A 12,815-nucleotide genomic window follows, 5' to 3' on the forward strand; every position below is an offset into this window, starting at 1 on the left:
TGCATAATTATATATATTTGCAGCTTGCCTGTTTTATCTAAATGTGTACCTATGTAGATCTAACGTATATATGCTATTGTGTAATATGAATAAACAATAGCACATTCATTCATTCATCATTTATTCACTTATCCCTCTGTATAATTTTTTACATATGCCGCTATTTACTTGACCATTTCTCTTTTTTTGGACGTTTAGGGTTTGTGCCAAGTTTTACTATTATAAATGAGACTGAGGAAATACATATCTTCATATATAACTTTTGATGTTTAGGAAATAATTTTCCCTGGAGAGGCAGTATGACTTAGTTGTTAGAGGTGTGTGTAGATTCTGGAGCAAGGCTAATGGTTAAGTTCATTTCTGGTTTTCTTTCTTAATAGCTTTGTGACTTTGGGCTTAATTTCTTTGAGCCCCAGTTTCCTCATCTATGAAATGGGGCTAATGATAGTATCTACTTACTGAGATAATTTATGTGAAATCCTTAGAAAAATTTCTATGTGAATGTTAACTATTATAATTAGACTCCTGGTAGTGTGGTTACTAGGACAAAGATGTGAGCATTTTTAGGGCTGTCGATATATACTGCCAGATCTAATATCCCTCAAATTATAATTACACAGTTATCCCAAATAATGGCAGATGAAATCTCATTTTATGTCTCTCTGACAAATGAGATCATGTAAGTAGAGGGGAATAACTCTTAGGAATAATTTTGTATTGGCTGAGAAAATGAACAACTTGATTTCAACTCTGCCCTTATGTCGATACTATAAAGAGTGTCTGAATTTCAGGGAGCACACTAGATCCTTTATTCATGGATGTGTTTGTATCTCAGAAATAGGAGATAGGACTGTTTGAACTAGTAATCATCCTTTTATATATCTTTTCTTTTTCAGGGCAAAGAACAGGAGCATACATTTGTCTTTAGACTGGATCATCCGAAAGCATGCAAACATTTGTGGAAATGTGCTGTGGAGCATCATGCCTTCTTCCGCCTTCGAGGCCCTGTCCAAAAGAGTTCTCATCGATCAGGATTTATTCGACTAGGATCACGATTTAGATACAGGTTAATTTTAATAGCTGTTTTATCTATCTTTCATTGCATACAGTCCAAAAAATTTAGGCCAACCTTTTTATTTTTACAGATTAGGTAGAGAGGAATAAAGTGGTTTGCCAGCATCTTCCATTGACCAAAATGAAATAGAAAAAGTGGTATTGTTATTGGTTATAATTTCTCGAATAGATGGGAAAACAGTAATTGTATAATGGCTTTTATATCCCTCTGGATGTTTATTTTATATATTAACCCACTCCCAATTTATCTATTTAACAAGAGTTTTATGCACTCTCCACCCAACACTGGATACCATATAGAAAAGGGTTTCTTGCACTGAATGAGATATTAGTCTGGATAACATTTATGGTCCTTTATAAGCCTGAAGTTCATTATTCTCATGACTCCTTGTTTGTTGTCATGAGTTAGAAATGTTTTGGTTTACTGGAGAGTGGATTATTGGTTGTGAGTGTTCTGCATGCCATGGAAATCAGTTACAGAAGGAATGGATTGTTCCAATAATGTGGCAAGTTGATTGCGTGGAGTTAATAGAAGTAGTATTCTGTTCTACTTATGTTAAAATAAGGAGACATTTTCTGAACAGAATTTAAATGGAAATCAAGGAGAATAAGACAATAGTCTTAAAAAACATTTCTGGAAAATTATACTGAAAAGTGTGTATCACAATTAGAAAAAGTAACTGAAAATATTCTTTTAATTACACACTTTGCACTGAGGAATGTAGATGGGAATGAGAGGGAGTTTCCATAAAAGGACAGATATTCCAAACTTATTTAATGTGTACTTAGGTGATATGCATACATACAAGAAAAATAAAACCAACATAATCTGTTGCATAGTTCACAAAAGCCTAAAGAGTGAAAGAATGATGTGGTAAAGAGAGAGATCAAGACTATTAGTAGTTGTTCCTGTGGGATGAAGTTTAGGATGATTCTTTTAAGGAGAACCTGAAGGTAGACTGTCTTATTTGTGTTTGCTTTATTACTGTAGACCTAAAATGTCCTTTCTGTTTTGCCTCATTTAGTGGGAAAACAGAGTATCAGACCACAAAAACCAATAAAGCAAGAAGATCAACATCCTTTGAAAGAAGGCCCAGCAAACGATATTCTAGACGAACTCTACAAATGAAAGGTGAAGTGCAACCCTCTTTCAACGGATTATTTTTCCTTGACAATTAATTATGTGCTGGTGTTGTTTCCATAAGAGGAAGTTACTCAATCTCCTCCTCAGGTCTGTTCCAGTCAACTAAAGTACTTTCCTGGCAGAATCAATTTCATGGGATACATAGAGAAAAATTGCCTGTATTGTTAGCAGAGATTAAACTTTATGTTAATCCCAATTCAAATGATAGTCTGAGGTTATATGTTCAGTTTTTGTATACAAAACTGTGTTTCTGTAGAGCAACATATTCTCTCCCTTTTTGACTTACAGATCTCATTCTAAAACATCCCTTAATCCCCTTAGGAATTTTTTAAAATATTATTTTTATTTATTTATTTATTTTGAGATAGTCTCACTCTGTCGCTTAGGTTGGAGTGCAGTGGTGTGATCTCAGGTCACTGCAACCTCCACCTCCCAGATTCAAGTGATTCTCATGCCTCAGCCTCCTGAGTAGCTGGGGTTACAGGCATGTGCCACCACTCTTGGCTCATTTTTATATTTTTAGTAGAGACAGAGTTTGCCATGTTGGCCAGGCTGGTCTTGAACTACTGACCTCAAGTGATCTGCCCACCTTGGCCTCCCCAATCCTAAAAGGATTACAGGCATGCCTGGCCAAAACATTGTCTTGTGATGAATTTTTTTAAGTAAAATGTATTTCATATTGTATTATAATATTAAGGATTCTATTAAATACTATTTTAAAATATATTCATCATTGTTACACATAGACATTTCCTAATTCATAATTGTTACTTGCTGGTTAAGATCGATTATATAAGAAAAAGCATTGTTTACCTTGACAAATAAATTAAACCTTGTGTTTGGTTTTAAACTGAATTTGCATTAAAATGCAAATTTAATTTTAAGTATTTCCACTGTCAGAGTCATCACGAGTTGTCCAAAAACAACTGTAATGATCTGATGTTTGGCAGTATTGACTTTTTTATAAAAATGATTTATACTCATAAGTTTTGGTGTGGCTATAAATTAAATATACATCTATAAATGAATTGTGAAGATTTTAAAACCCTAAGTTTCCTCTTGGTTTCCGCTGATGAGAATTCGTAATCTGTCAGCTCACTCTGGAGGCTTACAGATTGGTTCTGTTTAAAAGGTGGAGATATATATGCATTCTGTTGCTTTATTTAAAAAATGAAAATAATTGCCATTGTTGACTTTATGGTGTGAACCCCAAGACACTTTGGTGAATTGAAGGTTTTTAGATTTATGGTTGGTGCCAAATGTGGTGGCTCACACCATTAATCCCAGCACTTTGGGAGGCCAGCGTGAGAGAATTGCTTAAGCCCACAAGCTCAACTCTCAGGAGTTCGAGACCAGCCTGAGCAACAGTAGTGAGACCCACCCGTATCTCTACAAAAACACAAAAGACCCTTTCTCAAAGAAAGAAATGTATGATTGTGAAACATGGCTTATAAAGCAATTAAAGTTTTGCTTTGAGTAGTGCAGCAGTTTATCATGTAAGATAAAACTAATGAGGTGTTATCTTTTTTCTTCTGTTAGCATGTGCTACAAAACCTGAAGAACTTAGGTAAGTAATGGTTTGCAACTTAGGAATTGATACAGAATGTTTGGAATTTATGTAGTTGCTATCATTAAGCAAATATTTAATACCTATCAAAATGTCAGGTTGTCCCTAACGCACCAGGGATATATCAGGGAATAAATAAACATGTAATGCCAGATAAAATTGACATGATGTAAAATTAGAGCAGTTTAAGGAAGTAAAGAATGGGGTTGGGGCAGATGAGCCATTCATGAAGAGAATGACATACATTTGTTATTGGCAAGTGGCTGAGGATCTAAAGATAAATTATGATCCTTGTACATAGGAGCACAAAGAACAAAATTGATTTGCAAATAAGCAATTTTATTCCTGGGATAAATCCCAGTTGGTTGTGGTGTATAGTCCTTCTTTATGTTGTATGTTGCTGGATTTCATTAGCCTAGTATGTTTTTGGATTTGTGTGTCTATTCATCAGAGATATTGGCCTATAGTTTTCTTATAATGTCATTGTCTGGTTTTTTATGTGGGGTGGGTAATACTGGCTTTACAAAATAAGTTTGATATGTTCCCTCCTCATCTATTTCTTGGGAAGAATTTGTAAATAATTGATATTAATTATTTAAATGTATGGTAGAATTCACCATTAAAGCCATCTTTCTCTTTATGTGAAGCTTAGAAATTCTTGTGAGATATCTATTCAGATTTTCTTTTCTTCTCTTTTTTTTGCGGGGGGGTGGTGGTGCAGGGCCTAGCTCTTTCACCCAGGCTACAGTCCAGCAGCTTGAGCATGGCTTGGCTCACTGCAGCCTCACCCTCCTAGGCTCAAGTAATCCTTCTAGGCACTTGCTATCATGCCTGGCTAATTTTTAAATTTTTTGTGGAGATGGGGCCTCCCTGTGTTGCCCAGGCTGGTCTCAAACTCCTGGGCTCAAGCAATCTTCCTGCCTCCGCCTCACATCTTGCTGGGATTACAGGCATGAGCCACAGCACAGGGCCCTCCCTAATTCTCTTTTTCTTGATTCAGTTTGGGAGTTGTTGTCTTTCTAGAGTTTATCTGTTTTATCTATGGTATCTAGTTTGTTGGCATACAGTTTGTATTCCCTTTTCCTTTGTATTTCTAAAAGGTCCATAGTAATATCTCCTCATTCCTTTCTGATTTTTAGGATTTTGAGTTTTTTTTTTTTCTTGACTAGTATAGCAAAAGGTTTGTCAATTTTGTTGACCTTATCAAATAAAACCAGCTTTTGGTTTCATTGATTTTTCTTTTTTTCTGTTTCATTAATTTTTGCTCTGTATTATTTTTTCCTTCTGCTTGCTTTAGGTTTACTTTGCTGTTTTTCTAGTATCTTAAGATGGAAGATTAGGTTATCTGAGATATTTATTTTTTAACATTTAAAGATATTAAATTTCCTTTCAAGCACTGCTTTAATTCAATAAGTTTTGCTATGTTGTGTTCTTGTTTTTTGGTTGTCTCAAATTATTTTCTAACTTGTGATTTCTTCTTTGACTTGTTTGATTACTTAGGAGTATGTTGCTAAATTTCTATGTATTTGTGAACGTCAAAATTTTATTTTTTTCTAAATTTATTCCATAATGGGTAGAGGACATACTTTGTATGATTTCAGTCCCTTTCAACTTAATGAGACTTGTTTTATGACCCCTCCATATGAGTCATCCAGGAAAATAGTTTATGTGTACTTAAGAAGAGTATATATTTTGCTGTTTCTGAGTGGAGTGTTTTATAGATGTGTGTTAGTTTATTGTGTTCAGATCTTCTGTTTCATTGTTCATCTTTTGCCTAGTTTTAATCCGTTTTTGAGAGAGGAGTATTGTAGTCTACAACTATTGTCTATTTCTCCCTTCAGTTCGTTTCTGTTTTTGTTTCATGTATGTTGTGAATTTGGGGTAGGTATGTATGTGTTGATAATTGTTATAGTATACTGATGGACTATTCTTTTTATTGTGATAAAATGTTCCTTTTTATGTCTAGTAACTTTTGTTTTAAAGTTGATTTTATTTGATGTAAATATTGCCAGTCCAGTTTTCATATAGTTGCTTTTCCATGATATAACCTTTTCATCAAGTCTGGAAGTTTTCACCCATTATTTCTCTAGATATTCTTTATGCTCTCTTTCTCTTCTCCTTCTGGAATTTTCATTAACATGTAAGTTGTTACACTTGATGGCTTCCTACAGGTTTCCAAGTCTTTTCACTTCTCTTGATACTTTTTTTTTCAGACTATGTAATCTCACTCGACCTGTCTTCAAGCTTACTGATTCTTTTACCTACTCAAATCTGCTATGGAGCACCCCCTTTGTTAATTTATTTCTGCTGCTGTATTTTTCAATTCCAGAATTTCTCTCTGGTTCTTTTTTATAATGTCTATGTAATGATACTCTCAATTTGTGAGACACAGTTGTCATACTTTATTTCTTTAGATGTGGTTTCCTTAGTTCTTGAACATATTTAAAATGGATGATTTAAACTATAGAGAACTAGAGGAGTATTAGCCCCATCTTCTTTGCTGCACCCACCAGAAGTAGAGCTACCACCACACCGAGACTGGACAAGGGACAGAAAAGCAAATTGTGGATCAAATGTCACAGACTTAGGCCTTAATGAGATTTAGTAGATTTTCTTGAATAAATGATTCTCCACTTGGTATGTGCCTTTTAATGATTTAAAAAAAAATGGCAGGGCAAGGAAGCTGGGTGCAGTGGCTCACGCCTGTAATCCCAGCACTTTGGGAGGCCAAGGTGGGCAGATCACGAGGTCAAGAGATCAAGACCATCCTGGCCAACATGGTGAAAACCTGTCTCTATTAAAAATACAAAAAGTAGCTGGGCATAGTGGCAGGCGCCTATAGTCCCAGCTACTTGACACGCCGAGGCAGGAGAATCGCTTGAACCTGGGAGGCGGAGGTTGCAGTGAGCCGAGATCGTGCTATTGTGCCCCAGCCTAGCCAACAGAGTGAGACTCTGTCTCAAAAACAAAAACAAAAAAACAAAAAACAAAAACAAAACTAGGGGGCCAGGCATGGTGGTTTATGCCTCTAATCCCAGCACTTTGGGTGGCCAGAACAAGAGGATTGCTTAAGCCCAGGAGTACCAGACCAGCCTGGGCAACGTGGTGAAACCCCATTTCTACAAAAACCACAAAATTTAGCTGGGTGTGATGGCACCTGCCTGGGGTCCCAGGTACTTGGGAGGTGGGAGAATCACCTGAATCCAGGAAGTTGAGGCTTCAACGAGCCATGATCACACACCACTGTACTCCAACCTGGGCAACGGAGTGAGACCCCGTCACAAAAACAAAAAAATTTTTTTCTTGGCTGAGCGCAGTGGCTTATGCCTGTAATGCTAGCACTTTGGGAGGCGGAGGTGGGCGGATCACTTGAGCCCAGGAGTTTGAGACCAGCCTGGGCAAAGTGGCCAAACCCTTTCTCTACAAAAAATACAAAAAAAAATTAGCCACATGTGGTGGCGTGCACATGTAGTCCTCAGCTACTTAAAGGATGAGGCAGGGGGATTGCTTGAGCCAGGGTGGCGGAGACTGCAGTGAGTTGAGGTCGTGCCACTGCACTCCAGTCTGGGTAACAAAGTGAGACCCTGCCCCCCCCCCAAAAAAAAAGAAAGAAAAATTTTTTGTTTGTTTGTTTTTTGAACCACTTAAATGTTTGTTTCACTGGGGAGAGTATCTGCTTTTGTTTTCAAATTACCATTCTGAAGGTCTTGCTTCTGATGGCTCCATTATTTTAATTAATTAATTAATATTTTTTGAGACGGAGTCTTGCTCTGTCGCCCAGGTTGGATTGCAGTGACGTGATCTTGGCTCATTGCAACCTCTGCCTTCCGGGTTCAAGTGATTCTCCTGCCTCTGCCTCCCAAGTAACTGGGATTACAGGCACACACCACCATGCCCACCTAATTTTTTGGATTTTTAGTAGAGACAGGGTTTCACCATGTTGGCCAGGCTGGTTTCAAACTCCCTACCTCAAGTGATCTGCCTGCCTTGGCCTCCCAAAGGGCTAGGATTACAGGTGTGAGCCACCACACCCGGCTGGCTCCATTAATTTTAATATTATTTATTACAACGAGTCTATAGTCTCATATAATGCTTAACAATTGGTATATATTAAAGTCTCCTAGAATGCCGGTTAAAGATAAGATTCAGACCATACCCACAAATCTAGTTTATTTTTGAATTTGTCTATACTCTTATATGGCAGGTGTCTCACTAGACCTTTTTTGAAGGAAGTTGGTTATTTTTGGATGTTGAGTATCATCAGCCTCACCTTGAAATGTCCATTTTTTTTTCACTTTGAAAGCTGTTAAAGCCAGTCCGTGATTAGTGATTGACTATAGTAGCACTCTGGTTTTTGAACAAGGACTCCCCTCAAGTTTCTTTAGCTGTCAATAGGCTGTTGAAAATAAATAAATAAATAAATAGAACAAGGAGGAAGTGAAATTTCTGTGAGATTCTCTCCGTGAAATTTTTATTGGTTAAAAAACAACATTTTGTGCCTTTTCTGTGCTGTATACTTTTATTTTTCTTGGATTTGTTTATAAGCTATGCTTTTCAGAAAAGTAGAGTAATGGCTGGGAGGGGTGGCTCATGCCTGTAATCCTAAGACTTTGGGAGGCCAAGGCAGGCAGATCACCTGTGGTCAGGAGTTCGAGACCAGCCAGGCCAGCATGGCAAAACCCCATCTCTACTAAAAATACAAAAATTAGCTGGGCGTGGTAGCGCGTGCCTGTAATCCCAGCTACTCTGGAGGCTGAGATAGGAGAATTGCTTTAACCCTGGAGTCGGAGGTTGCACTGAGCCGAGATTGCGCCACTGCTCTCTGGCCTGGGTGACAGAGCGAGACTCCATCTCAAATAAAAAAAAAGAAAAAGAAAAATGGAGTAATATTTGAGATTTTTCTTTATCTTTGAAACTATTTTGTTTATTTAATGGATTATGGCATGCTTTCCTGAAAAGGAGGCTGGGATATGGAATATTAGAGCTTAAAGTAAAAAGTGAGTACCTGCTAAAGTTAGCAGAAATGTGAACAAAGTATTCAGCAATGATACATAGTTGAAAAATTAAGGCTTTTATTTGCAAAAATAGGAGGATTTTCTCGAAGATGTTCTGAAACACATTTCCGGTAAAAAAAAAAAAAAAATGAATATATACATAGTGCCTGTTTTGGAATTATGATTAATTTAACTGTAATGGCTAAATGTTAGTGTCTCTTCATTAGTGATGCTTTTGGCTCTGGAAAACATAGCAGAAATGGCATATTTAAGGAATGATTTTTTTTTAGACTAGGCTTTTAGAAATGAGATGTAGAGGAGGACCCAACTCTCCTGAAGGGTATTGAGCACCACCCATCGCAGTGCTCGAGAAAACCTGAATGTTGTATGCCCTTTCACTCTTGCCCTTCCAGTTCTGTTTGTATGAACAGTTTTGCTCCATTGAACCGTGGAAAGCAGTACTGTTTGAAAAGGCACAACTAGACCTGAAAAGCTTCTCAACCTTGTATTCTGCAGTTTTGTAAAATTCCTATTTGAATAACAGATTTTTTAATTGGCTAATGTCAGTCATTTTTCTTGTACTATTTTGGCTCCTAACTACTCTTGTGAGTCATGAATACTGTACAGTATTTTAAGAGGTGATGTTTAAAGGATAGTTGACATTTCAATTACTGGTACGTCTTATACAGGCTTAATATGCAGTCTTGAAGACAGGAAAGAGGAAAAGAAAAAATGGTAGAGGAAATCAAATGAGTAGAAGATATACTATGTAAAAGCAAAAGGGTCAGTTATTTTATCTAGTCCTTTAAAAAGGGAAGTTTGAACTAGATTAGTAATGAGAAATAATTCAGTAATTCCTTAATACTCATGGAAGTGAAAGAATGTATATAATTATCAGAAAATAATGCTTTCTATATTTCAGACAATTTAAAACAGGAAGCTATGGTTCAATTAACATCACTTTATAAGTATTTTGTTCTCATGTTATTCTTATTGATCACCTAGTAAAGTTATTTCTAGTTAAAGGCAAAGCTTCCAAGAATAACCAAGGGACCATGGACTAGTAAGTCTAACTTCTGTACTAAGCAGGCTGGGCGAGATTTCATTAAGGCTTAGGATCATGAGTATTCTAGGAAGAGCAACATGGTTAGTAAAAAGAAATTGTACCTGATGGGTATAATCTTTAACATTGCCATGGCAGTGAATCTACACTAAATTGTTTTATTTATTTATTTATTTATTTTTGAGGGAGGGGTGGTGGTGGTTTTTTGTTTGTTCGTTTGTTTGTTTTGTCTTGTTTTTGAGACAGGGTCCACCCAGGCTGCAGTGCAGTGGCATGATCATGGCTCACTGTAGCCTCAACCTCCTGGGATCAAGCAATCCTCCTGCCTCAGCCTCCAAAGTATATGAGACTGCTTCAGGCACACACCCCAACACGTAGCTATTTTTAAATTTTTTGTAGAGCTAGAGGTCTGACTCTATTGCCCAGGCTGGTCTCAAATCCCTGGGCTCAGGCATCCTCCTGCCTCGGCCCCTGAGAGTGCTGGGATTACAGGCATAAGCCACCATGCCTCACCAATAGTATTTCTTTTAAAGGTATTTTTTTGTTTTTGTAATTGCTATTATTTGTATTTTGCTAATATTAACTCATTTAGTCGTTCTAACAGTCCCATGCAACTGAGTAACCCAAGGTGTACAGAGTAGACCTAATGACACAGCTTGGCTTTGAACCCAGACAGTGATAATGCAAGTTATGGTGACTCAACTTGTAATTGATCTGTAGTTCTTAAAAAAATGGAATATAAAATGTGTTCACTCTTCATTCCCCAGCTTTTTAGCAGGGCCTCTCTTCATTCTTCGGTTCTTAACTGGTTGGCTTTCATTATCAGGTAGCGGTTTTTGCTTTCACCTTGTTAGAAAGGCTTCTGGATACTCTATTCAGAGGTTGTATTTGAGAGCTTTGCCTGTTTCCTTAGTAGAATGACATGTGGGCTGGTTATAAAATAATATTCTTGATTATTGCTACGGGAGGTCTTTGCCAACCTGGTAATTGGTAGGGATTTGCTTTTAAATCTGCTCGGGGTACCCGAAGTATTCCTTCCTTATCCTTGAAGATTAGTGGCTGAACAATAAGGGATTGATTGTATTTAATTTTCTGTCTCTTTTTCCTGAAACACAGTGCTGTCATTAAATCTGTAAATTTTTTTCTCACTTTCAAGGAATTTTTTTAATCTTTGAATTATTTTTTATGTTAGTTGAATTTCTTACTTCAAGGATACCATATATCCTTGTTTTCGAACGTCTGACATTAGGAAACCTTTTTTCTCATTTCGTTGTGAGTTATAGTTCATCTTTGAGTTTTTATTTTATTGAATTTTTTTTTCTGCTGTTCCGTAGTTTCTATTTTTTTTTCTGTATTATAGGTTGAGGGTTTTTTCAAGTGCTTTTTGTGGGGATGGCAGGGTGGGGATGGGTACAAACGACACTGAGTTTGTTTTTTTTGTTGTTGTTTGGTTTTTTTTTTTTTTTTTTGAGATGGAGTCTGGCTCTGTTGCCCAGGCTGGAGTGCAGTGGCGCAATCTCGGCTCACTGCAAGCTCCGCCTCCTGGGTTCACGCCATTCTCCTGCCTCAGCCTCCCAAGTAGCTGGGACTACAGGCGCCCGCACCACACCAGGCTAATTTTTTTGTATTTTTAGTAGAGATGGGGTTTTACCATGTTAGCCAGGATGGTCCTGATCTCCTGACCTCATAATCTGCCCACCTTGGCCTCCCAAAGTGCTAGGATTACAGGCATGAGCCACCGTGCCTGGCCTAAACTGAAAATTTTAAAACGTGTTTATAAGTCATTTGGAGAGGAAGGTGTACACACAGAATTTTCAAACTTTCTAAACCTTTTATACTAAGGCCTTTTGAGTTATAAAATGCTGAGTTGTTGCTGACACTGGAAAATCTTGAGGGTAGGAGTATACAAAAGAAGTGACAGTTAAGTTTATGTGGGTCTTGTGTTGCTGTCTTTGTTAGGTCATCCTTGACAGCTGTCATCCAATGAATAAACATTAGTTGTGAAGCATACCTCTAAAGCATGATTAAAATACAGGTATATGGAAACATCAAATGAGCAACTATAGAAAAGCAAGTATTTGCCTATAAGAACAAGTGTTTTCGGGTATCTGACATTCTTAGTTTTAGGTACCAGCAGTAGTTTTATTCTTTATTTGAAACAAAATGTTAATATCTTTAAAATAAATATTTTGTTAGTGTATGTGTCATCTTACAAAGTGAAGTCCTGAGATTTCATATAGAATTTTTAATAGATTTTTTTCCCCCATTACAGTGTTCACAATAATGTTTTGACCCAAAGTAATGGCTCCCAACAGGTAAGACAACATTAAGTTTCTAAAACACCAGATCGCCAGTTAATTATGGTAACAGTAGTACTATTGATCGGATTTTCATAGTGGTGTATGTAACCTTGCACAAATTGTGTGCATTTTCTTTTCCTTTTCCCTTAAGTGGTTCAGTAATAACTTCCTGTTATTTTTTCTCTGAGATTTTGTAAATGAAACAGCTGCTGTATAACATTTTCTGTCACTGTGAATCCAAGAACATAATTTAACTGGTTACTAATATTTCATTCATTAACTATCTCTGAGGTGGTATATAAAATTCAAGCATTTGTTTACATTTTATTTGTTGGCTTTGTAAATAGTACTCCATTTTGGTATTTGTTGATGAAGAGATCTGTTACCTAGGCAAAATAGATAATTTTTATAATTTTTGTCCGAAGGCTTGGGGGATGAGATCTGCTCTGCTTGTGAGTCCTTCCGTTTCCTCTGCTTCTGTGCCAGTGGAGATAGAGAATCTGCCACAGAATCCTGGAACAGACCAGCATGACAGGAAATGGTTTGTTAATTCCTTAAACTAAAATAAAATATTGCCTACTTAATTGTATTCAGAATTCCAAGCCGTAATCTTAAAGTACTTTAAATATGATTGAAAGCAAATTATTCATATTTGTGAGCTGGAAAGCATGTT

The 12,815-nt window shown here is 36.9% G+C and overlaps 1 protein-coding gene across 4 annotated transcripts in view; it reads left to right on the plus strand.

Annotated features, from left to right (window-relative positions):
• Positions 1–12,815, plus strand: part of EPB41L5 (erythrocyte membrane protein band 4.1 like 5) — a 169,135-nt gene that overhangs the window by 64,236 nt on the left and 92,084 nt on the right. For all 4 annotated transcript variants that reach the window (XM_050752704.1, XM_050752705.1, XM_050752707.1 and 1 more), the window contains exons 12-16: positions 897–1,066; positions 2,100–2,206; positions 3,758–3,785; positions 12,115–12,157; positions 12,568–12,683. In XM_050752704.1, coding sequence (XP_050608661.1) covers positions 897–1,066; positions 2,100–2,206; positions 3,758–3,785; positions 12,115–12,157; positions 12,568–12,683 — 464 coding nt within the window. The remainder of the gene's footprint in view (positions 1–896; positions 1,067–2,099; positions 2,207–3,757; positions 3,786–12,114; positions 12,158–12,567; positions 12,684–12,815) is intronic.

This window comes from Macaca thibetana, chromosome 12 (genome assembly GCF_024542745.1).
Source record: "Macaca thibetana thibetana isolate TM-01 chromosome 12, ASM2454274v1, whole genome shotgun sequence".
Lineage (NCBI taxonomy): Eukaryota > Metazoa > Chordata > Mammalia > Primates > Cercopithecidae > Macaca > Macaca thibetana.